At 44.0% G+C, this 27354-nt stretch overlaps 1 protein-coding gene across 2 annotated transcripts in view; it reads right to left on the reverse strand.

Annotated features, from left to right (window-relative positions):
• Positions 1-13993: 13993 nt before the first annotated feature.
• Positions 13994-27354, reverse strand: part of LOC307222373 (tetraspanin-15-like) — a 101620-nt gene continuing 88259 nt past the window's right edge. For both annotated transcript variants that reach the window (XM_079987592.1, XM_079987591.1), the window contains one exon: positions 13994-14523. In XM_079987592.1, coding sequence (XP_079843718.1) covers positions 14293-14523 — 231 coding nt within the window. In that variant the 3' untranslated portion in view covers positions 13994-14292. The remainder of the gene's footprint in view (positions 14524-27354) is intronic.

A 27354-nucleotide genomic window follows, 5' to 3' on the forward strand; every position in this document is an offset into this window, starting at 1 on the left:
GTCCCCGGCGGTCTGGCAGAGTTTCCAAGCACCCAACTTATTTAAAGGACTATGTTGTTGGACATGTATCACTGTTGGTCTAAGTATGGGAAATGTAACCGATATGCTTTTGTGCCTAATTGAACCATTACGCGTAGTGCTGTATATAAGGAAACCATTACGATTGTAACTAACGCCTTATCTCGGTGGGGAGGGGTGTTATGTAGTGAAGTTTCACCCTGGGCCAGCAGGGGGATACTGTATATAGTTTTCACTCAGGTCTGTAGATAGTTTTCACTCAAGTCCACGTCAGTTATTTTAGGCGGGAAACGCTGGGCTGTTGTTGCTACAATGTTGACAGCCGGCTGCCTATAAAAGCAGGCCGGCTGAGCTGTTTGCAGTCAGTTCTATTCCAGCTTACAAAATAAAGAGCTACTTGGAGAAATCGCTGTGTCGTCTGCTATGTCAACCCACAACTTAACAGAATCCATTTCACAGTCCTGGCAAAGTTGTCAGCCACTTTTCTATGGCTACCAAAACCATGAAACATGTATTCCAAGAAAGTCTCTGGCACATGGCTGGGAGAAATCTAATGATCAGCTGGAAGTCCCAACCACACCCCCTCAATGGACACTGGAGAAATAGTCTCTTGGCAGGAAATAAATGGCACTACAGCAACCTCAGTTCGAGAGAGAGACAAATAGATCCATTTGGGCTTCTATCAGCCTCTCATTTTCCAATCTTAATTTCATTTCTGGCACACCACAGGGATGTGTGCTAAGTCCCTACCTGTATTCATTGTATACATACAAATGTGTATCATCTGACCCTTCTACTGGAATTGTTAAGTTTGCAGATGACACACCATAATGGGTTTAATAACAGGTGGAGACGAATCAGCATATAGAGGGGAGGTCCCAAAAATATCTACATGGTGCCTAGGGAACAACTTGCATCTTAATATCAGCAAGACAAAGGAGATGGTGTTGGACTTTCAGAGGAAGAGAGGAGAACTAGCCCCGCTGGGGAGGGCTGTGTGGAGAGAGTCTCTTCCTTTAAATTCCTAGGAGTTTACCTCAGCGAAGACCTTACTTGGAAAATCAATGCAACCCAGGTGGTTAAGAAAGCCCAACAGAGACTCCATCTCCTCGGAGCATTGCGGAAGTACAATGTCAATCAACAGTTGATGATCTCCTTCTACCAGTTCACAATAGAAAGTGTCCTTTCATACTGCATCATGGTGTGGTACGCTGGTTTGACATCAACTGATAGGAAGTGCCTACAGAGGGTGGTGAATACAGCACAAGATATTATGGGCTGTCCCGTGAATCCGCTGGATGAACGTTGCCTCAGGAGAGTGAGAAAAATTCTCAGGGATGATTCACACCCTGGCCGGCACTTTCTTGATCTCCTGCTCTCGGGCAGAAGATATAGAAGCATGATTAGTCGCACCAACAGGGTAAAGAACAGCTTCTATCCGTGGCCTGTTAGGCTGCTGAATGAAAAGATAACAACGGGGCAACTGACTTTCGGGTTTGGTGGGTGTGCGTCAGTAAACGAGGGGAATTAAGACTAAGAGAGCTGAGCAGGGGGTGCTCATGTAATCTCACTGTATACAAGTTGTACAATAAAGTATTTCAATATTTCCACTCCAGAGTGGATTTTTTAAAATTTAAATAAAATCTGAGTGAACATTTGTATGCATTTTCCTGCACATTCCCCTAACAGACACATTTTTCTCTGATACTTGACCCAATATACTCTTTTTTTGCAAGCAGATGTCCCCAGTACAATGCATTTTTCTTTGTATCTTTACTATATAACTATATATAACTTGGAGCACACTTTCCCCTTTTGGTTTTTCTTTTTTGGTATGCATTTTTTTGTTGAGGAACCACACTGCAATGTTTGAAGAAGTGTGAATCTTGAAAGACAGCTGTGTCTTAGTCTTTGTACTGGCTCCATCAGGACAAATCAGAAAATGCAGAATCTGAACAAATTACTCCCTTGTGAATTTCAAAGCACACACACACACAGACGCCAAACAACGAAAAGGAAGCCCAATCAACTCTTTCCCAAACCTATAATAGTGCCTTTTGGTCCACAAGGTGGTGCTGCACAACCACACTCTTTACTCCGCCGGAGGAACGTGGGCAAAGGGAGAGTCAAGCCATTTCTTACTGCTGGATTTTTAGGCATTTTATTTGTCAACACCTGAAATGCCTGATGTAGAGGGAAAGCCAAGAACCTTCTCTGTTGTTATCCAGGCCTATCCATGCAGCCTCCCTCCCTCCTCAAGTGTGCTCCAAAGGGGCTGAGCAAAACAAAAGTGAAATCCAGAACAAGGCAGAAGTGTTGATGGCTGGCAGTCCATGCATTATGGAGGGGGGAGCATCACTTTTTCAACATGGGATCATACCCTTCCCAGACTAATCCTGAACCCTGTGTTGGGGAAGGGACATAGCTCAGTGGCAGGACACCTGCTTTGCATGTAGAAGGCCCCAGGTTCAATCCCCAGTACCTCCAGGTGGGGCTGGGAGAACCCCTTGCCTGAGACCCCAGAGAGCCACTGCCAGTCAGTGTAGACGACTGTGAGATAGATGGGCCAGTGGTCCGAGTCAGAAAAAGGCAGCTTCCTGTGATCCTCCATGGATGCAAGTGCAAAATCAGCTACATCTGTCCCACTGAGTGACAGGAAGTTGCCCATTGTCGTACAATTATGGTTTAGCTCTGCCCTGAATGACTGTAATGGACTTTGCATGGATCTGTCCTTGATGGTGGTGTGGAATGTTCAGCTTGATGGCTGGGTGTGATGGACATTTTCCACTGGTAAGTCACATCAAAAAAAGATAAGAGGGGAGGGTTTCTAGGTCAGAGGGGGTCTTCCCAGAGAAAACTGAGCCATGGCATCTGTTTCTAGAACTCCCGCTCTGGGGTTGCCCCACATTCTCCCAGAATCCCATTTGGCTGGGGAAGCTCTTATCTGGGTTTAATGCACTTCTCAGAGCAGGGTTCCTTCATGAGTGAGTTGACCAGCACCATCTTTTGATTCAGTCCTTGAAACAGAAATTATCAAGCCAAAGAAAGCAGGAAGAAAAGCTGAAGAATGAAGAGGCAGCACCAGCAGCAACGGAAACAAAAGCTTGCATGAAATGGAATGTTCTCCATTGTTAGTAGGACACAAATATAGAGGAATGCCATTCATTCATTCATTTCCCACCCTTCTCCCTAAGGTCCCAGGGCAGCTTGTAACATTAAAACAGATTAAGAACCATTTTAAACAACTTACATACATAAAATGAAGCCAAGTCCTAAACACAGGCATCTCAAGTGTCAAAAAGCCAAAGTGAAGAGATGTACCACCACATCACCATCATCATTATTATTATTTAAATTTGCATACTGCCCGATATTCGCAGGTCTCAGGGAAGTTCACAAGATAAAACCACAGTATAAAAATACAATATACGTAATCAAAATAGAAACAAAACCAACCCAATAACCCCCCAGCAGTACATTTTCAAAGGGCATTGGATGGGAATGAGCCAAATGCCTGGTTAAAGAGGAACGTTTTTTCCTGGCACCTAAAGGTGTAAATGAAGGCACCAGCTGAATCTCCTATTCCAAATGGGTGGCTGAAAACTTTTTTATTCAGACAAGCATTTGTTGTTTGTGTTTGCTGTGTTTACTGAGATTGTGTGTTCTCCACTGCTATTACTGGTTGTTCTTACCAAGATTTGCCATTATTACATGGTTTGTATCACTGCAAACACAACAGCAGTTTTTCCTGCACTGTCCCAAGGGCAACACTAGATTCAGCAGGCACTTTCTGCGTCAACTTTTAAGTGCTTTCTGAAAACTATGCTATTCCATCAGTCTTATGCTGGTGATTAACAAGAAATCATTCCACAGTAGTTCTCCAGTTTCCAATCTTAACTTTTTCATATGGTTTTCATTGTTTGGTTTTACATACAGTTGTTGTGAACCACTTTGGATGGTTTCTTTATGAATTCATGGTATTTAAATACTCTTATTATGCATTTATTGGAGTTATATCCCACCTTTTCCTTCAGTGAGTTCTAGGCGGCATACAAAGTAATCCCACAGCAGCCCTGTGAGGTAGGTTAGGCTGGGAGCAAGTGGCTGGCCCAAGGTCACCCAGTAAGCTTTGTGGCTGCGTAGGGATTTTTAAAATTAATAGCAAACAAACAAAACTATCCACCAAATAGAGGGAAGAGGAGCTTTCATTAGGGTGCATTTACCTGGTTGTGGCAGTTCCAAATATCCAACAAAAAGTAAAGAGTCCAAACCAGCCCCCGCTTAGAAACTGTGCACTACTCAAAAGCAATGCATCTAACTCTTCCTGTTTAAGGAGTTCAGCCCCTCTGCAGCGCTAGACCTGCTCCTTGACCTGCTCCTTGACCTCCTTGCTGCCCCAGCCAGGCTAAATGCAGCAGAAAGAAGCCACACCAAGAGGAGTGCAGTGGGGGATCGCGGCGCACTACACAACACCAAAATCCAGTGCCCCTCTGCCTCTAGCGCTCCACTATAAATCATAGTTGCAGTGTTCCCAGCAACATCCCCAAGGCTCTGTGCCCAGTGCCACTGAACTGGTTGGGCTCCCTGAAATCCGTCTCTGTACACAGGCAGCACTCCTGGCCAGCTCACTTCATTTTGGTGACTGGAGTTACAGTTATTTTGGGTACTTATTTCTCTGTTAGAAGCGGGTTCTCCAGAAATCCACTGCCTTTATTAGTCATCATTCAGCTGTCATGCCCAGTCCACAGTGGGCTAATTTGTGAAAGGCCGAGTGATGTATAATCTAACCTTTTGCGAACTTTTCCAACCAAAATTCTATTATTATTTCCCCAAGGCCCTTTCATGCTTGCTGGGGTGCATTTGTGTTTACTGTTTTTCCTTCTTCATTCACTCTCCCTGTTTCCGAAGCTATTTCTTATTGTGGCGATTGTGTAAGAGCATCTTGACCATCATGTAGGCAAATCAGCATCTTATACCCATTCCTGCCCCAGTTCCAACCCCAAATCCTGTCTTAAAGACCTGATTCATGCAAGAACATAAGAAGATCCTGCTGGATCAGGCCCATGACTTGCCTAGTCCAGCATCCTGTTCTCACAGTGGCCAGTGAGATGCCTCCATGGGAAACCTGCAAGCAGGAACTGAGCACAAGGAATGCTTCCCGTCACATTTGGGGGCATTTCCAAGTGTGCAGAGTCTTGACTTGCCATCAGGATGGGTTATGCAAATGAAGTTCAGTCTGCCCCCCAGGTGGAAATTAGTCTCCTGGCATGCCCCCTCCACGCACCACCATAGTGCTATGCATGTCCACAAATTCCAAACTACAGCGTTTGTACAGTTAAACCTGGGTGGGTGGGTGGGCCTGTTTCAGCATTTGGCCTCATTTCATGTGGCCCTAAGCACCACCCAGCTTTCTGGGCCCACTCCTGCTCCTCTGGGAATCGCTTCCCCTGTGTGGGGTGCTTGGAATGCTGTAGACGTTGACCCAACATGCGCTCTACTGTCCCTCAGCTCTGGACTCTGCCCCATCTATTATGCTACCACCACTTGATTGTGGGTCAATGGCTCTTCATAGGGAAAACATTCTCCACTCCTGAATTAAATAAAGATCTGACTTCTAATCGGGTAATCAGCCACAGAAAGAAAACCCTAGAGACTGAGAATCTATTAACCCTGATTATAGAACAACTTTAGGTTGCAGTCCTATATAGTTACTCATGAAAGTCTGCCCCACTGAATTCCTTGGGGCTTACTTCTGATTATTTGGACATGCAAGGTATTTTATTCCATGTAACTGGATCAGAGTCAGGAGCTGTTTAGTCTCTAGTCAACCACCGTCTGCCACCCCACCATCTGTTCATCCAACCAGTCCTTGAAAATACCTCAAGGGCTGCCTCACCCCACAGGAACTGACCCAGACCCTGTGACAAGCATCCGAGGCCCTTCTTCGTGGGTTTCCTCTGCCAGAGGCCCAGAGGGTGGCAAGACAAGAATGGGCCTTTTCTGCAGTGCCTCCCCCCTTGTGGAATGCTCTCCTCAGGGAGACCTGCCTGGCTCCTTCATTACATATCTTTAGGCACCAGGAAAACACATTTCTCTTCTCCCAGGCCTTTGGCTAATTAAGCAACCTATCTGTTATGAACTGGCAGGACTTTGGCGAGGAGGAAGAGGATCCTGGTGAGGGGTGCAGCTGGGAGTGGGTCACACGGGAGCCAGCTGGGGATGGGGAAGGAGAGGTTAGTGTAGACAATACTCACGGGGTGACAGAGGATGATGAGGAGCCAGGGGCCAGTGCACAGGGAGCCGAGCAGTGGGACCCTTTGCCAGAGCCAGAGAGGCCCCCATCCCCACAAACATGGCAGGTGGGGCACTCCGGAAAGCAGAGGCCTAATTCACTAGCTGGCCAGGTGGGGAAGAAGGCATGTGATTCCCTTAGCTGGGGCAAGCTGAGAGCAGGTGTGGGTCAGAGACCTCATCAAGCCCAGATGCTGCAATCAGCAGGCACAGGGTCAGAAGGCAGCAGAGCTGAGGTGCTGTGTCTGCTCAACTGCCCATGTCGAGGGACCTGGTCTTGGATACTCCTGGACCTCCACGGGTTTCTACTTCAGGCCTGATGCTGGACTGCATCCTGACTTCGGACTTGGATTGACCCTGAACCTCATTTCTTTTCTTTTTTTAAAAAATAAATTTTTATTAAGATTTTAAAGGTTACAGAAAGAAAATAGCAAGAGAACAATCGAAAAAAAGAAAGAAAAAACAGTACATATAATAAAAAAAATCATCAAAAAACAGAAAAAAGAAAAAAGAAGAAGTAAAAAAACAAGTCAAACCTTTAACTCACTTACTTACATTCACTTATTTCCTTGACTTCCTCACGCCTCCCATTTTTGTATTCTAATTCAAACCCTGAACCTCATTTCTTGACCTTCAGCTTTGGATATTGGACTGTGGAATTTGCAGATGCCGATTGAGTCTTGGCTTTTGGACTTGGTCTTGGCCCACTGTCTGTCTGGCCACAGGATCAGCAGACTATGGCCTTCGAAACCGTGTGTGTGTTGAGGGGGATTGCTGTTTTTGATTGTTACTATCAGTGCTTCCTCGCTTTTTTTATAGAAAAAAAGGCGCCGGTACTCACCATAAAGTTGTTACAGTAAGTGCCACACTATTAACATTTGAAAATAGGTGCCAGTACTGCGTACCCTTGAGTAACCCCAGAAAAAAGCACTGGTTACTATTATATGTATTTTTGGGTTTTTATATTGTAAACTCCCCGGTGATCCTTGAAGGGTATTACAGAAATTTAATAACCTAATTTGATTCTCAACCGAAGGTTTCCCCCCACCCTTGCACCTTATCTGGAGTTGTTTTTTTACTTTTACAGTCTGCATTAGGCATCTCCTAAACTGTTTCTTACCAGTTTTTGGTTAGGCTGCACCCTTGCAAAGTGAAACGGGTCTTACTGATAATAGGTTTTGCAGAATTCTGCCTTATCTGCCATTGGCTCTGATTTGAACTATTATTGGCCTCCTAATTTTCTGCCCTTCCAGTCCCAGTGGACCCCAGCCAAGACGCTCAGAGGGAATATGCAACTGTGTTCCACCCTGCTGTTCTTGTGCATTGACTGGTGTTGCATGTGTATGGCTAACATGGTAGCAATACCAGGGCTGTCATGATTGGCAGCTGCAAGAGAGAGTTGCTGGGGAGATTGTGGGCATGTCATCTGTTGCCCTGTTGCTTCTGCTAGTATTCTGCTGTTCTGCCTGGTCGTGGTGATGGCCACCTTAGCTGGTCCCTAGCCTTGTCCCTGCCACTGCTTCAGCACGGCATTTAGATGAATGGCTCCAGCCCCACGTGTCAGAATCACTTCTGACTACCTACCAGCATTGCATTGCAGCAAGCAAAAGTGTGCATTTATGCAGTTTGTCCTTGGATCATTGCTGAAATTCTGCCCTTTGCATTAATGGTTAGACATTTCCATGCTTAGTATTAACCCAGAAATGGAAATACTCATTCAGCCATCTGCCTTCGTCTCTCTAGCATTAGTGAAACCTGGCAGCTTAGCGGACAAAATACAAAACACTGTACTATTGAGGCATCTGATCATAGCCTGTATCTATATCAAGGCTTATATTTTGATCAGATTCCTGTATTCTAAAAATTAGCTTAAAATTCACAAATGTTTCATGCCAGGCAGAAGACCAGCTGCCTAAGTACTTTGGCAAGATGTTTATCCTCCTGGACAAGGGCCCCCCCTGATTTATAGCAGAAAACAATTCTCAAAGTCGTAAAAAGGGAATTACAGGCTGAGAGCCAAGGTTACACTGACCCTACATATTACAGAATATAAAAAAGCAGAGAAAAACATAATTAAGAGTTGGTAAATAGTAAAATAAAACCATGTGCCTCCCATTAAACTTGAGCCATATTTTCCTAAGGTTAAAAGGTCAAGAGCAAATGGAAAAAGCAACTGGCTTGGCTGGAGAAGGGGTGGGGTGTAAACAGAAGAAGAGGCTTCTTCCTATTTTTATTTTGAGGCTGTAAACCTTCCTTTTTACTTTGAGAAGGTTTATTCTTCTAAAAAGCTACCTATGATAATGTATGAAATATATTGGCTCAAATGTAATTATGCAAAGGATTTAAGAAATGTTGGATTCTTATTTCATATAGTTGTAAGAGTTGTAACTATCCTGAAATTAAGTCAGCCACCAGCCCAGCCCCCCTGCCAAGCAGGAAACATCATTAGAGCACACATATGGTTGTCAGGCCTTTGTTTAAAGACCTCCAAAAGAAGGAGATCTTTCAATGATGATGTGAACTCAAGATCCTTGACATCTGTTTAAGATAAAAATTTAAAACTAATATCCATCTGTTTTGGAGGGCAATAGGGCAAGGAGGGCAAGAGGTGAGCTGGTAATTAAGGTTCCTTGTTGAGACAAATGTAAGATAAATGACTACTTATTTGTCATTTATAGATAGAAGAATATATAGCTTTTATTTCCCATAAAAGGCAAAAGGAAATGAGTGTATCTTTTATGATTGGTTCTAGCAAACAGCCAATAGGAATTTCAACCAGGCTGAATGGACAATGGAGGAGAAAGGGGGCTGGATTGAGAAAATATAAGTGCTGGCCATAACGGCAGGAGGCCAGGCCAGAGCTTGGTAACCATATACCACTGTGCCTCATATTTATTTGTCCGACAAATAAATTATTATTTTAATTTCTCTATTGCTGCGTTGAATATTTCATTCCAGCTAAGCGTTAACCACAAGCAGGGTGCTACACTATAATTATCCTGTGCCATTTACAGAGTGGTATTTTTGCCTGGGGATGACAAATGCCTGCCATTTCTCAGCCAAACATGACACACAAATTAAAAGTGAAGGAGCAGTTTCCAAGCCCAAAGACTGTAGAGTTTTCTCCTTGTGAAAAGAAGCCCACTTGTTCTGGAATGCAGAGGTTTGTGGAAGACAAAAGGGATTTTATTTCAGAGCCATCTGAATTTCTAGTCCCAGATCATAGCTCGTTTGCAAATGCAGTTTGTCCACCCTTGCTCATTGCTATTATTTTAAAGATAAGGCAAGGGTTGTTAAGGACAAACTGGTGAATCCACACAGGAACTAAGAAGAGTAGGATTCAGTTCCACGCTCTAAGAACAGACCTGGGTTGAATGTGCTATTTGGGAATTAATATTTTCTCTGAAGATATTCCAGAGGAGTAGCTGTGCTAGGTTATGTTGCAGAAGAAGAAAAAACCCCAAAGAATTTTGTTGAATTGACTGGTGAATTTATTATGGCATGATCTGCAAAAGCTGATGCCATACTAAATTTGTTAAATATTTAAAGCGCCACAAGACTTTTTTTGTTTTCTCTGAAAAGCTTCACCTTGGGATCCTACAGGATGAATTCATTCCTGCGCAGAATGATGCTCATGTCCAGCTAGGTATGAAACGAGTGCTAAATGATTTATGCTGCTCTGCAGCCATGCATTATACATCAAGGGGCCTGGCAATGGAGGAAATCAAAGCTCCATGAACGCTGCTGTTCCAGCCTGACAAGGCAAAGCACCCACAGATGAGCCTTCATGCAAAACAAGGCGGAAACGACCAGTGGGAAATGGCCTCTGGAAATATCAGATGGAGGCAGGATCGTGAATAAAAATGAGGGCATTTTAAGAGCCCCTTTTATTTATTTATTTATTTTAAAAATAAAGTCTACTAAGGTGGAAGGAAGAGGATAGGACTTAATAATTTACATGTAAGTCCATACACACCTCTGCTTTAACATGTTGTCTGCTTTACAGCCTTGTATATTACATCTCAGAAAACCTGCAATGAAGCTTAGAGGCTTGGTCCAAGACCCAGGGCTGTAGCTCAGTTGTAATAATAATAATGATAAAAAGTAAAAAACATGGGATGCGGGTGGCGCTGTGGTCTAAACCAATGAGCCTCTTGGGCTTGCTGACTGGAAGGTCAGTGGTTCGAATCCCCACGACGGGTGAGCTCCCGTTGCTCTGTCCCAGCTTCTGCCAACCTAGCAGTTCGAATCCATACCAACACAAGTAGATAAATGGGTACCACTGTGGCAGGGAGGTGAACGGCGTTTCTGTACCGTCTTGTTTTCTGTAACGGTGTTCTGTTGCGCCAGAAGCGGTTTATTCATGCTGGCCACATGAACTGGAAAGCTGTCTGTGGACAAATGCCAGTTCCCTCAGCCTGAAGTGAGATGAGCACCACACCCCATAGTCACCTTTGACCGGACTTAACTGTCCAGGGGTCCTTTACCTTTTTTTACTACTACTATTATTAATAATACGTTGTTTTTGTTTTTGTTTGTTTCCCACTCATCTGGCTCATATAATTACACCCATTACAGCACATATAAAAGCATAGTAAAATGACAAACATTAAAAAATTCCTGATACAGGACTGCTTTCAGATGTCTGTTGTTGTTGTTGTTTGAATTTATATACTGCCCTATACCCAGAGGTCTCAGGGTGATTCACAGAACAAAATCAAAATATAAAACAAGATATATAATCAAAATAAAAACAACCCAATAAGACCCCCCTTATATCCTTGGCATCTGATGGTGGGTGGGTGCCACTCTCAAGAAGGCCCTCTGCCTGGTTCTCTGGAACCTCACATCTTTCAGTGAGGGAACCACCAGGAGGCCCTTGGAGCTGGACCTCAGTGTCTGGGCTGAAAACACTCCTTCAAGTAAACTGGGCCTCTGTTGTAGAGCATCTGTTGTACATGCACAGGATCCCATGTTTAGTTGCTGGCACCTGTAGGTTAAGGGGTGGCCTTACCCCTCTGAAACAATGGAGAGCTGTTGCCAGTCTTAATATAATAATAATTTATTATTTATAACCAACCCATCTGGCTGGGTTTCCCCAGTCACTCTGGGCTGCTCCCAACAGAATATTAAAAATGTGATAAAACATCAAACATTAAAAAATTCCCTAAACAGGGCTGCCTTCAGATGTCTTCTAAAAGTCAGACAGTTGTTTATTTCCTTGACATCTGATGGGAGGGCATTCCACAGGGAGGGCACCACTACCAAGAAGGCCCTCTGCCTGGTTCCCTGTAACCTCACTTCTCACAGTGAGTGAACTGCCAGAAGGCCCTCAGTGCTGGACCTCAGTGTGTAGGCTATGCTGAGCTAAATGGACCAATGGCCTGATTTAATATGACCAGTGAGTGCCACTGCAGAGGTAGGATGAATCCAGAATTCCCCAGTCTGTGTTCAACTACTTACTCACTTGACCAGCATATAGCATCTGTTTAAAAGGGCCTATTTGCTTTATTGGGCACTGATCAAATAACACCAGAGTGTTTGTTTAGCAGTGCTATGTATGCTAGAACGTACCAGATGTTTTCCATAACTACAATAATTTGTTACTACAACTCACTGGGAAAGCCCAAGGCAAAGCACTTAGATCTGGGCAGGGATCCAAGATCTGGATCCAAGTGCAATTTAAATTAGCATTCTTGGTCTATTTAGACCCAGGGTTGTACCAGCCACCACTGCCCAGCCACTCAGGGACCTCCTGCTGCAACAAGCGAAGCTCCTTCTTTCTGTTCAGTCCCATAGCCTGGTGGTGCTGAGGACTTCTAAGAATGTCAGGAGAACCCTGCTAGATTAGACCAAAGGTCTAATCCTCCAGCCATTTCCACAGATAATGGCCAACTAGACGCCTCAATGGGGAGCCCACAGGCAGGGTGTGAGTGCAACTCTTGTGATTTCCAGAAACTGGTATTCAGAGGCATACGGTTTCAAAATATGGCTGTAGAACATAGACCTATTTTCCAGGGTTACTCCCAGATTTATATAAGCCATCCCATTTCTGATTTGATCCCAGAATGTCCCACTTGTCTTTAGGACGTCCCTATTTTCATCAGAGAAATGTTGGAGGGTGTGGAATTATGCGAACCCTGAACTAAGGAAATAAGTAACTATACAACCAGGGCTTTTTCAGCTGGAACTCACTGGTACTCAGTTCTGACATCTCTCAGGTGGGCTCCATTGTCATTATAAGAGGATGAAGGAAGTGTTCATGGTGAGTTCCGGCACCTCTTTTTCTAGAAAAATAGCACTGAAGGTGGTCCTGTAAAGGGAGGTGTTTTGTTTTGTTAATGTTTAATGTTTTTATATATGTTGGAAGCCAGAATGGCTGGGGCAACATTTTATCAGATAAATATTGTAGGGTGTGCTGGTAGTCATTGCAGACCTGATCCTCTTGTAAAGCCATCAAAGTCTGTGACTATCACTACACCTTATGGGAGCAAACTCCATCATTTAACTATGTGCTATGTGAAGAAGTAGCTCCTTTATGTCTGTTCTGAAGCTCCAACCGTGAAGGCAAACTCTTCCATTGCCTCCCAAGACAGATGGATGCCAACCAATGTGAATGTTCCAATAGTCAGCACCATTAGATAGCTCCGAATTCTAGTAATATGAGAGAATGAGAAAAACTGATTTCTGCCCACTTCCCCCAGACCATGCATATATTATGTGTCAAAGATGTTACAGTTAGAGCTCCACAGCAGCCCACATCAATGCTAAGCACAGATACACATTTGCTAACAACATTGCTGGTGGATGGCGATATCCCTAGAAGGTGTACATCAGTGGTGGACTGGTTGTGGGTGAACAAATTTCAACTTGGTGCAGATGAGATGGAGCTGCTGGTGCAAGGGGTCTCCCCATTCCACCGGTAAGCTGGAGAAATTCCTGCTCTGAATGAGGTCACAGTCTCCTGTAAGGATGAGGTTTATAGTTCTGTTAGGTCTTGCCTTATATTATTATCAGGATATCTTTCTCTCTCATAAAATGGTAGAGTTGGAAGAGACCCCAAGGATCATCATGTCCAAGCCCTTCTGAGGTAGCTCATTCCACTGTCAAACAGCTCCTCCCCTTGGAAAGTTCTTGTAATTTGAACCCATTGGTTTGGGTCCTGCCTATATATATAATATTCGATACACACAAAGACCAGGTCAGATCTGTGCTTAATAGATAACTACTCTGCACCTATTTGGTGGTTTGGGAGTGTGCAGCATGTGATTATTGCTGAGCTGAATCAGGGTCTTCGTTGCCAAGGCTGACACCCACTTTTTGCAACACTTTGTTGTAGTAAAATTGCCAGAGTGCCAAGAGGAAATCCCTTCGATGTTTTTTGGCAGCACAGTGACACCAATTTACATGAAGACATGCTTGTTCCTCAGTGATGCCCACAAAGGCAGATCTGATGACTATACAGCTATGACACCATCCTTATCCCTGGTTGACTGGGTTTATGTGGCCTTTAAAATGGTGTGAAGTCAGAGCTGCAGATAAATATAGGGGATTTCAGGGGACCAGATGCATCTGGGTGAGAAAAGAGGAGCATTTTGGAATTTTACACGGGATGCAAACATGTGCGACTTTCATGTTGTACCTGCTCCTACATTCCAGGATGCTTTCAGTGGAAGATATTGGATAAAGGCAGGAACATATTTTATTTCCAAAAAAGACATACAAAAAAAGTGTGGAATCATAAAATAATAAAAAATGCTATCTCAGGACACTCACCAAACCCAAATTAACCCACATTAACACCAACCAACCACACCCTTCTGAAGACTGTGTGAGATTTTAAAGACATAGCACCCTTTGTCATACCTACTTCTCGCTTTGCTAAATGAAACAAATCACAATGCTACCCTGCATCTACGGATGCACTAAGCCTTGACCAGACTCTCTCAGAAAGCCGGTCTTGCAGACAGTCCCAAAATACAATCAAACTTTACTCTGGAAGATGTCATCATTTACTGTGTCATCCTCTTTGTCAAGGACTGGTAAGTAGCCACCTTCACGGGGCAAACACCAGCACCAACCAGCACCAGTGAGGTCCAGAGAGGCAAAGTCAAAGTCAGCCATGTCTAGTGCCTTGAAATCCACAGTGTCCAGCCTGTAATGAATCTCGTTGAGCTTTTGCCAGTATAACCAGGCCATCACCAAACCTACTGCCTGCAAGAAAAGATGGAGACAAAATTACTTGTTAACATGTGTGCTTTAAAATACAATTATGACAGGGTATGTATGTGTACAGCCAGGGTTTCCCTAATACAACAGTGTGAGTATGCGTAACCCAAGCAAAGCTGCTTTGATAGAAGAACCTGCAGGGAAAGTTCACAGCAAGTAAGAACAGCTGTGTTTACCTTCCATGGTCCAGCACAGCAGCCAACGTGCAAAAGGCAATGGGTTCATTTGGGCACTCTAGGAAGCTAACCTTATTAGCAGCAGAGGTACCTTTAGTCGGTCCTTGCAAAAAAGCTAATGCAATTCTAAGGCTGCATCAGCAAAAGTCAAGTGTCCAGGTCAAGGGAAGTCATAAAGGTAAAGGTAAAGGGCCCCTGACAGTTAAGTCTAGTCGCGAACAACTCTGGGGTTGTGGCACTCATCTTGCTTTATTGGCTGAGGGAGCCAACGTTTGTCCACAGACAGTTTTTCCGGGTCACATGGCCAGCATGACTACACTGCTTCTCGTGAAACCAGAGCAGCGCACGGAAACACCGTTTACCTTCCTGCCGGAGCAGTACCTATTTATCTATTTGCACTTTGACGTGCTTTTGAACTGCTAGGTTGGCAGGAGCAGGGACCGAGCAATGGGAGCTCACCCTGTCGCGGGGATTCGAACTGCTGATCTTCCGATCAGCAAGCCCTAGGCTCAGTGGTTTAGACCACAGCGCCACCCGTGTCCCAAGGGAAGTCATAGTCCCACTCTATTCTGCCTTGGTCAGACCACACCTGGAATTCTGTGTCCAATTCTGGGCACCACAATCTAAGAAGGATGTTGACAAGCAGAGGAGGGCAACCAAGATGAGGAGAAACAGTTAAGGACTTTAAAAGTACAAACTTGAAGGCCTGATACAAGGAGTGTGGTGTGTTGCCCTTACAGAAAAAATGACTCTCAAATTAAGAATGGCAAGAAGAACAAAGCATGAAGATACCTTTGTGGGAGAATTGCAGATCTTCATTTCGTTCACAAATTCTCCAGAAAACCAGAGATCAGTTTTGTTTATACTAGCTTGTAGATCCCTTAATACCATGTTTTATAGATGCGTAGTTTTATTAGTTGTGATGTATGTGTGGGAATGTAGGTTTTCATAATGTATTTTTTTGGGGGTATTTGGTTTATTTTATTTAAATAAGGATCCTGCGCAGTGGAAGCTCATTTTCAAAAAGATTGCTCATATTGCTTAATCACTCTAAAACCTACAGAAGCCCGATATATAATATTAGATTGAAAAAGAACTCCCTTTATTGCCTCTGCCAAGAACAGCCCAGTTTATGATTCAGTCTGTTAACCGTCCCTCTGATGTGGTAGTGCACACATCCCAACTCCCTGAGCAGTGAGAGGTCGAAAGGCAGCGCCATGAAGGCTGTGCAGCATAAGCCTGCTTATATTTACTCAGCAGTAAGTCCCAATGCATTTAATGTAAAACTAGGGGTTTAGCAACTAGCACAAGCTGAAATGAGCCTGGTGGGTGGGATTCTGGCTCACACATCAACTTTAAACCATTGGGTTATGAAGCTGGTTTGTTCAACTAACTGCAGCTTGTAATAAATGACAATCTCTGGTTTGTATGAAGTAACAAGCCCGATTCCATGAAAGCAAAACTAACTTCTGTTGAACACTTTCCCCAAGGAGTAGGGGCGTGGAAGCTCAAGACTTGCTTGGGTTTGTAACAGCTAATGGACGTAGTATTTAACCATGGTTTACTATTACAGTGGTACCTCGGGATGTGAACAGGATCCGTTCCGGAGCCCCGTTCGCATCCTGAAGCGAACACAACCCGCATCCGCACGTCGCTGTTTCCGCGTGATGTCATTTTGACTGTATGCGCATGCGCGCGCAGCGAAACCCGGAAGTAACGCGCTCCATTACTTCTGGGTCTCTGTAGAGCACAACCTGAAAATACTTAACTTGAAGCACAATTATCCCGAGGTATGACTGTACATGCGAATGCAACTACTTGCTTCACTGGGATTTATTTCTATGACATCACATGAATGGACTGCTGAAATCACGTTGATGGACAGTTCTGTGGGCACAGTGGATCCCTGCACTCAGCAGAATTCAACACCCTCGCTTCCCACCAGCTAATGAGCAGGGAGAGCACAAGTTCTACTTGCTTCAGATGTGCACAGAGTCAGTCCTGTGGGGAACTAGTGCATGCAGTCTGTTCCTGCAGAAAGCTGTTCAAATCTGCTTGGTTTGGCTGTGTGCATCTGGCTGGACTGATCCCACCCGCCCATCCGCTGATCGATGAGGAGTTCAATCCTGCTTGGTCACTAGCTCCCTTCACCCCTGCTAGCCAACTTTGACAGGTAGGTGGACTCGCCCACCTCTCAAATCTTGCCCGCCTGTCAAAGTTGGCCTAGGTGCAGGGGGCAGGTAATTAAATATCTGGCGCATGGGGCCAAGAAGGTTTCCCATCCCTGTACTCCAGTATACTGTCAGAATAACTGTAATAACTACACAAGGTATAATCCTGCCCACCCTTCACCGTGTGATCCCAGGTTGAGTTGCAACAATTTAAAAATACAGTATTAAAATTAGGTAAAACTAAATGAGTAATAGTGCAATGCTATGCATAGGAGCCAACTCCTAGAGGCGAGGAATCTTTGCTCTCCCCAAATAAAATATTTGAGGGGGTCACTCCCCCCCCCCAAGTTGATGGGCATTGCCATTCAAATGGTGTGCATGCACTGCATCATGTGACTGATTACGCAGGGCGGGGCTTACCCCTCATGTTATGCATGTATAAAAAGGTAAAGGGACCCCTGACCATTAGGTCCAGTCGTAGCTGACTCTGGGGTTGTGGCGCTCATCTCGCTTTATTGGCCGAGGGAGCTGGCATACAGCTTCCGGGTCATGTGGCCAGCATGACTAAGCCACTTCTGGCGAACCAGAGCAGCACATGGAAACGCCATTTATCTTCCCGCCAGAGTGGTACCTATTTATCTACTTGCACTTTGACAGCAGTGCTTTCGAGCTGCTAGGTTGGCAGGAGCAGGGACTGAGCAACGGGAGCTCACCCCGTCGTGGGGATTCGAACCGCCGACCTTCTGATCAGCAAGTCCTAGGCTCTGTGGTTTAACCCACAGCGCCACCCATGTCCCCTATGTATGTATACTCTGATGTAAACCTCCTTGTGGCTTACTCACTGGTGTGCTTAGGACTGCAGTCTTTGGTGTAATGCTTGGGGTTGGATTATGGCCTGCTCAGCCATGAAGCTCACTTTACAGGGTTGTTGTGAGGATAAAATGGGGAGGAGAACCATGTGACCACCTTCAGGAAAAGGTGGTATATAAATGTAATATTTATTTTTTTAAAAATGTAACAAAAGCTCTGCTTCAGTGTATAATATGCCAAACATATTTGGCATAATATGCCAAGAGCTGAGGCAGTGTTGGGTACCAGCACCTAACTTATGACAGTAAAGAAGGATTCGACAAATTCATGGAGGATATATTATATATATTTGTGTGTAAACACATGAAAGCTCATACCTAGAAAGCTTATACTTAGTTGGCTTTGAAGGTGCTACTGGAAATATAACACACACACACACACACACACACACACTGGTACCTCAGGTTAAGTACTTAATTCGTTCCGGAGGTCCGTTCTTAACCTGAAACTGTTCTTAACCTGAAGCACCACTTTAGCTAATGGGGCCTCCTGCTGCCGCCGCGCCGCCCAAGCACGATTTCTGTTCTCATCCTGAAGCAAAGTTCTTAACCCGAGGTAGTATTTCTGGGTTAGCAGAGTCTGTAACCTGAAGCGTATGTAACCTGAAGCGTATGTAACCTGAGGTACCACTGTATATATATGGAAATATTCTTCTAAAGACTGTCTTAAGACAAAAAGACTTGATTCTCTTAAGGGAGTTCTTTTTGGATCATCTTTTAATAATTTTTTTAAAAAATCTTTCTTCTTGTTATTTATTACAGTGGTACCTCGGGTTAAGTACTTAATTGTTCCGGAGGTCCGTTCTTAACCTGAAACTGTTCTTAACCTGAAGCACCACTTTAGCTAATGGGGCCTCCTGCTGCCGCTGTGCTGCCAGAGCACGATTTCTGTTCTCATCCTGAAGCAAAGTTCTTAACCTGAAGCACTATTTCTGGGTTAGCGGAGTCTGTAACCTGAAGCGTATGTAACCTGAAGTGTATGTAACCCGAGATACCACTGTATTACTATGACAAACCAACATGGCTACCTACCTGAAACATGGAGGATAAGTTTGCTAGCAACTACTAGCCATGATAGCTATGCTCCAGTCCTACTGCTGGAGGCATTACGTCTTCAAAGACAGTATCTGTTTCTAGGGATCACAAGTGGGGAAAGCACAGTTGCAGGCAGGTCTTGCCGGTGGGCTTCCCATGGGCATGTGAGCACAGGATGCTGCGTGAAATGGACCTTTGCCCAGATCCGTCAGCCAGTCTCTTCTCGTGTTCCTGCGTTCCAAGCATAATAGGAGGACACAGACTCCTGAAAACAGGTAGCTTCCTATTATGTGGGCCGCTATTCGTAACGTAGATAACCGTCTGGAGAAGCGCTGACAGAGGCTGAGATTCCAGCAACTGCCAGATCAGCCTAAAAATCTATAAACGGGGCCTTTGTTATTTCAGATCGAGAGAGAGCTCAATATGGTATACTGTGAGCAGGAAAATGTATTCATTAGTGACAAGCGCTACTTCTTCATTCGCAAAGTGGGCTTATTTATAACTTTCCACCTGATATCTCCCTTGATAACGGTCCCAATGCAGCAATTGCAAGCAATATACTATAACAGAGAATGTGTTCTGTTCTTCAAAAAATAATCAGGTAGAAGCTGTTAGCTAGGAAACAGATGCTGATGATAAATAATGATTGTAAGAGCATTAATCAGCACCATCCTGTGTGCACTAGGAACAGCAGGCATTCAGGAAAAATCAGAGAAGTTGCTTGATTTGCGTTAACTCCTTGATCACTCCAATGACAGCTTATTTGCAGGAAAACAGCTTGAACCAAATTCAATGAAACTATGGCCTACAGCAGACACGTCTCTTCTCCCTCCCCCAGATATATTGTTTAAGAGTCACTGCCACCCATTATATGTGCGCTCATAATTTTAGCCCATAAAATTTTAGCTCATAATTTTATGGTTCTGAGATCAGAGAGGTTGTGTGCATGTCTGCATGTGTGTGCTTTAAAAATCTGCAGTGCCTCTTTGATTAGACAATCTTAGCCAGGGAAAAAATCAGTAAGTGTTCACATCAGTCTATCATACTGCCTTCAAGTCTCTTAAAAGTTGTCCTGTATCTCCAGGTAATGATGTTTTTTTGATGCCACCAGCTGTGATGAAGAGCAGCTATGGTGAAGTTGTTTGGCTCAACTTCATTCAGCTTTTCAAGCTAGTGAGGTTCACATAAAAGGCACCAACTATTTCTACTTACAAAGGGTAGTTGGGGATTTTCTGGTAATTGTCCCTGGAAAATCACCCTGCCTGGTTTTCTTTTTCTTTTTGCCTTAAAAACCTTTGAAAATTGCACTAAGTTGCACTGCTGCCATAATAAACACACCCCAAACTAAAACCAATCCCTGCAGCCTCTCATTCTTATAAAATACTGCTATACTTAGAAGCTATTCCAACTCTAAACCTCCGTGGGTAGCACCAGCAATCTGGATATTATGGTTGGTTGTACTCTATGTATGTTACCTTGGCAGAATCTTTGTTTTGAAAGATAGGATATAAAGAAACAAGCATCTGCATGAAAACCTCTACTTGCAACATAATTTTGCAGTCATAGATGATGACATTGTATTGCTAGCATGTCTATTTGCATACCTGCTGTTCTCCTAAGAAATTATTTCTGGTGTGGTAGGTCTTTGGAATCAGTAAGTTTGGTGCTGTGCTGAATTATCCAACAGGCAGACCACACATATAGTTAGGGATCCAGCAAAGCAAAAAAAATGAGAAAATTTTGAAAGAATTTGACATATTACAAATAAAGCGGCTAAGTATGAAGTAATCACCATGGGGAAAATCAGAACTCTGATTTCCTTATACTCCACACTCCTCCCACATTTTTGGCCCTCTTTTTATTACTAATATCCACCTAAACCAGGGAGACATTAACAAAATAATGCAAGAAAAATGGATCCTGTCATGTGCTGCACATGACATACATGCATGCACATTTCAGCACACATGTAAACTTTGTCATTTCAAAAAATAATTTTTTTTTGGTTTAGTATTGGTTTTATTTTGAATTACACACAGGGGTTGGGCACCACAATCTTTTCTGTGCTTAGGACCTCTAAAGGTCTTTATAGAGATTCAGGGCAGATAAAACAAAGTCTTCATGAAGTGCATAGCTAAATGATGGAACTTGCTCCCACAGAGGGCCGTGATGGCCACCAACCTCGATGTCTTTAAAAGATGATTAGGCAAATTCACGGAGGAGGAGAGAATGCTCTCAATGGCTAATAGCAATGATGGCTATGCTCTGCCTTCATAGCTGGAGGCAGCAATGCTTCTGAATATCAGCTGATTGAAACCGGAAGTGGGGAGAAAGAGAGAGTGCTCTTGCCTTCCAATTCTGCTTGCAGGTTTCTCATTGGGGCATCTGGTTGGCTACTCTTGAGAACAGGATGTTGGGCTAGGTGGGCCTGATCCAGCAGGCCCTTCTTAAGTTCTTATTTCTCAATTTGGCCCTGGCTTGGTGAGATGCTTTCACGCAACAGTCAGTTTTCAGATTAATACCAGAGACGGCTCCCAGACAGGATGGTCACTGGTGAAGATAGATTTGTGCAATGCATACAAGCTCAATTTGCTTGCTCAGAAGTACAGTGGTAGTTTGGGTTACAGACACTTCAGGTTACAGACTCCGCTAACCCAGAAATAGTACCTCGGGTTAAGAACTTTGCTTCAGGATGAGAACAGAAATCACGTGGCCGCAGCGAGAGGCCCCATTAGCTAAAGTGGTACTTCAGGCTAAGAAAAGTTTCAGGTTAAGAACGGACCTCCAGAATGAATTAAGTTCTTAACCCACTCTATCTGCGTGTAACAGTGTTGGTTGTGTTTTTTTTTTTAGCATAGCAATTCTCAAGGGTTTGAGTTGCCTAACTTTAGATTGAATAAAATAATTTGAATTAAATTGAATGAAGCTGTGACTGATGGACACACACCAACTGCTAATTTGCTCCAGGTGCTGTAAGTACAGCTAGAAATTAGCATTTGGCTAGAAAACACAACTGTCTCTATAATGTGACCACCCATCTACGTGGAGATGTCACAGCAGAGGAGAAACACCCACAGTGTGGTCTAAACAGGTGCATGCAAAATTGTAGTTTCTGCTTGAGGCATGTTATGTGCTCTCCATGAACAGCGAGAAAATGCAGTTTCCCTACTCAGGCTCTTCTTAAGTCTTAATCTGGCCCTGGGCTGGTGGGATACTTTCAAGCAACAGCCTGTTGGCAGATTAATGCCATTGACTCTCATGGCTCAGTTTAGCTACATTTGATTTCTAAAGGGCTCTCACAGCTGTTTCTTCAGAGCTTCTGAACTGTCACTTTCTTGAAAATTAGATTTATACCAATGGCGATTAGTGTCAATATGAAGAGAACTAAGTGACAAGAGCAATATTTATTAAGTTAACCTGAACAATTTCTGTTTCGTGTTGGCTTTGTTGTGTATAAACAATACTAATGACTTTCTTTAGTGCTAATCGATCTGGTAAACAGCCTTGTAAACTGAAATGGGTGAAGAGAAGAGTTTATATGAAGTGCTCTATCAATTAGACAACACTGTCTCTGTTAATTGCAAGGGAACATACAGAAGTCAGGAGATGGGCTGAACAATTAGCTGCTGACAGCCATATCCACTTAACTATGAATTAACAGGTGAATGTTTTCACTGACAAATCCATTTACACCCTGGAGAAGCTGGGATGCACTCTTATGATAGTCACTGAATTCTCTGTGATAGTTCAAGTGAAAAAAATGTCATCTGGTTTTACATTACCCAGTTAAAAATAAACAATGGTGTGTCGAGATGAGAGCTCTTAAAGGTACCATGTGCTCCTCTGGTCCCATTTTGTAAAGTATATGTGTGAGACAACTGCAGTAGTGCTGTGAACTGGGCTTGTGTATTGCAGGACATAGCCATAAGGACAGAAGAGCCTGCGGGATCAGGCCAAGGGCCCATCTAGTCCAGCATCCTGTTCTCACAGGGGCCAACCAGAGGCCTGTGAAAGACCAGGGAGCAGAACATGAGCAGAAGACCACTCTCCTCTCCTGCGGTTTCCAGCCACTGGCATTTGGAATCATTGCTGTCTCCAACTGTGAAGGCAGAGCAGAGCCATTGTGGCTGAATTTAAGCCATCCAAGTTGGTGGCCATCCCTGTGTCCTTGGGGAGCAAGTTTCATAGTTTGACTATGTGCTGCATGAAGGAGTCCTTTTTTTATATGTCCCAAATCTTCCAATTGTCCTAAATCTTCCAACATTCAGCTACACGGAATGTCCATGATTCCAGTTACAGATAGGTAGCCGTGTTGGTCTGCCATAGTCAAAACAAAAAAAATTCCTTCCAGTAGCACCTTAAAGACCAACTAAGTCAGTTCTTGGTATGAGCTTTCGTGTGCATGCACACTTCTTCAGATACACTGAAACAGAAGTTTCCAGACCCTTCTATATAGTGAGAAGGTGGGAATGTCCATGAGTTCGAGTGTTATGAGAGGGAGAAACAACTTTTCTCTGTCTACTTTCTCCATGCCAGGCACCATTTTTTAAACTTCTAGCCTGTTGTATCCCTTCTATCAAAGCGATACAAGGGAGCCATTATTGCCTGTGGTGTGCAATACACCACACTGCTGTCTCAGGTCAAACACTGGTGACAATGGTGAGAAAAAAGGCCCATTGGCTGTAGGTTCACCACCACTATTTTAAGCTGTATGTAGCTGTGGTGTAGTGGTTAAGAGCGGTAGTCTCGTAATCTGGGGAACCGGGTTCAATTCCCTGCTCCTCCACCTGCAGCTGCTGGGTGACCTTGGGCCAGTCACACTTCTCTGAAGTCTCTCAGCCCCACTCACCTCACAGAGTGTTTGTTGTGGGGGAGGAAGGGAAAGGAGAATGTTAGCCGCTTTGAGACTCCTGAAGGGGAGTGAAAGCCGGGATATCAAATCCAAACTCTTCTTCTTCTTCTTCTTGTGCACAGCATTTACCAAAGACATAAAACTGAAAATAAGGCAAGCTGCTGGGTTTGTTTGTTTGTTTTTAATATAACTACCTCCCCTTCATCCCTCTGCCCCACTGGTGGTAGCACCATGGGAAGTGCAGGGACTGGGGAAGGTTAGGGGGAAACTCGTAGGCAAGTTGTTTCTCTTCTCTTCTCTCTCCTACACTGTCCCCCACGATGGGAAAGCTCCAGGGGCCATCATAAGGCTCAAATACTGGCTTGTAGCTGTGGATTCTTACCAAAAGAGAACCATCTCCCTTGCAAAAAATTATGAAGGATGCCAGCATAATGGATGGGATCAGTTTGAGAGCAACCAATAGAGTAACACTTGCAATTCAACAGACCGCTGTGGGGAACAGACACTGTCCCCCTGGTTTTCACCTCCCTAACCACCTACCCAGTCTGCCCAGTTTGCATGAGTGTTACCCAGCAAGATGAACACTCTCCTTCACTTCCTCTAATTTTAGGGATGGATATTGATGACTTGGAGAGAACACAGACAAAAGCTTTTAAAACATTTTCTTCCTTTTTTGGTTTTGTTAACAGTTATACAGTCAAAGTGCACCGAGTCTTGTGATGTGTGAAGACCAAAAGGCCAGAAATTGTTTTTACTGTCCTATAATATTAATAAAGCATCCAGAATATGCTTTTCTCTAAAGCCATGCAGATTCTGGCTAATGCAGTGCAAGTTATTATTACTGCATCTGAATAATCTACTTAACAAAACTATATTGACATTTGAAAGAAGAGAGCTCAAGTTTGTTTATCTTGGCAAAACCATCACTAACAATTTTTTTGCTTAATGTGAATAATGTGTTTATTGAAGCAATGGACAGTTTTCAGTTTTATGAGGTGCTAAAGAGCATTCATTTCCTTCTTTTAAAACACTTTGTTTTTGTAAATGATATGCTAAGTGCCTCCCTGTCACTTAGCAACCTTCCCTGATTTTCAGAAAGTCTTCTTTGAGGATTATAAATGGATGTTAATCAGCTGGGGGGTTGGAGGGTTGCTATGGCTGGAGAGGACTTTGTGTGCTTCGAGGAAGAGAGACATTTCACCTGCTTATGTTAAGGGGAACAGAAGCAGTGAATGGGAGGAGGGTGGCATTCCCCTGCTTGATCACAGCAGCCATTGCAAAGGGAGAGGGCAGCGCCACAGGGGCTCCCTGCCAGCTCTGCCGAAAGACCCCCAACTCCTCCTCTCATTGAAACCTTTCTGCTCCAGCTGCTCTTCGAAAGAATTCTGTTACTATGAATCAGTGCCTGGGTTTTCTTTTTTCCTCTGCTCGCGCAGTCCCTTTTCCTTTCGTGGAATTCCGAGCAGGGACTGTCCAGCACTGGCATATATGTAGCCTGTCCTGGAGACTCTTTCTGGCTGAAGAGTGGGATAGAAATAATTCAAAAAGTTGTGATTAAGGGGCTTGTGTGGTACTGCCATGCACTCCACCAACTAGGTTATGCGATCCAATGCGGCCAGGGAGTGGCCTCACTGATTAGCTTCCAGAAAAATGCCAGCTAGCATTATGGCTTCCGTTTCAAACCAGAGCTCAACGCCAGTGCAGTCCATGGCTCTGTTCCCGAACTGCTCAGTGCTTGGAGTTCCCCAGCTAGGCTGGAGCCCTGGCTTCCCTCCGCACTCTAGTTAGCCAACCTGCAAGCGCCAATCCTGGTGCACCCAGCTGTGCCTTTTACCAGCTGCAACTGGTTTGACAGCTATGGCCATTCCTGGACTGGGAGAGCCTGGCCACAGTAGTTCACTGGTTATTTCAAGCTTGGATTACTGCAATGCACTCTGTGGGGCTTCCCTTGTGCTTGGTTCGGAAGTTGCAGTTAGTGCAAAATGCTACAGCATGATTGCAGCCCTGTTTAGGGAAGCTTTTAATGTTTAATAGGTTAATGTTTAATGTTTAATAGGAAGCCACCCAGAGTGGCTGGGGAAACCCAGCCAGATGGGCAGAGTATAAACAATAAATTTATTATTATTATTATTATTATTATTATTATTATTATTACTACTACTACTATTATTACTACTACTACTACTACTACTACTGACAGGAGTGAGGACTTGTCAGCATAGAACAACTGTGCTCAGAAATCTCGGCTGGTTTCTGATTTGCTACTGGGTCAAGTTCAGGTCGTTACTATTAGTATAGGGCCTTTAACAACTTGGGACCAGTTTACCTGCAAGATCGCCTTACTTCATATGCACCCATTCACTGCTTTGATCAGCAGAAATGGCTCTGTTTCTGGTGTCAATTTGTAAGAACTCCCTTCCTGCTTATGTCAGCCAGGCACTACACTGTACTGCCAAAAATATTTTTGCTTAGACAAGCCTACCCAGAAGCTTAGAAAGTTCATGCGAGTGTTAGTCAGTAATTTTAACTTTCTGAACATTTTAAATTATTGTTGTTAATTTTTCTTATTGATAATTTTATTGTTTTGTCGTTTTTTTGTCAACAGCTTTGTGGTTGTGGTTGTTTTTAGTCATCAAGCGGCGTATCAATGGAGACCACTCCCCATGCTTGCTCTGCAACTTTCACATGTGGAAACAGCTTAAGCTTCCACTCCCCTCTGATCCAACGATCTGCTTTGGATCCTGATCGCTGCCTGGCTTGGATTGTGCATCCCTGATGTGAGCTTCTGAATCTTCTCTCCTGCTAGAACATGAATCTGCTTTTGGCTCTGTTAGCATGAGGTTGACTCTGGCTATTCAGCCTAAGTCTCCAACCAGACTACCTGAAGACAAGACTGGCATCCAATGAATTCACAACTGTAGATGCTCAAAAACAGCCTTCCACAAGATGGTGCCCTCCAGATTAGGCTGCATCTCCCATCAGATCTACTCAGCATGGTGTGGACTGATGAGAGTTGCCATCCAAGACAACTGAAGAGGTTGGAGAAAGCTGCTCAACAAACTTGTGGAGTATTTGCAACCCTCCGAAACACAATACAAACCTCTGCTCAACTGGCTTAATATTTATTCATCACACTTATACCCCACTTTTCCCTTCAAGGAGCTCAAGATGGTGCACACACTTCCCCCCTTTCAATTTTATCCTCATAACAACCCTGTGAGGTAGGTCAGGCTGAGAGACAGTGACTAGCACAAGGTCATCCGGTGAGCTTCATGGCTGAGCAGGGACTTGAACCCTGGTCTCCCAGGTTCTATTCTGACACTCTAACCACTATGCCACAACTGGCTCTTTAGGATAGTTAACGACACACATGATGTGCGTGCTTGTCACCAACATCATCTTTCTTCATCAGTGTGAAGAGCCTGAAGCCTCTGACTCTCGTGTCCCAGTCCCTGTTGGATACAAAGGTCATGGCACTAGCTGACTGGAAGGAGTCTGTGGACACATTAAAAAAGGCTGTAGGGCTCCAACCACATACAGGATTTCCCAAGGCAGAATAAAGCAATATTATGACTTCCCTTGTGTTAGTTTCCTAGAGATGAAGAGACAGAGTGGTTTTCTGATATGTGTAACAGATTGGAAACACAACTGAAAGCTAATGAAATATGATTAATTCTCCATTTGTAACAGCCATGGCATAAGTGGCTGTTAAG

This window comes from Podarcis cretensis (genome assembly GCF_951804945.1).
Source record: "Podarcis cretensis genome assembly, chromosome: 8".
NCBI lineage: Eukaryota > Metazoa > Chordata > Lepidosauria > Squamata > Lacertidae > Podarcis > Podarcis cretensis.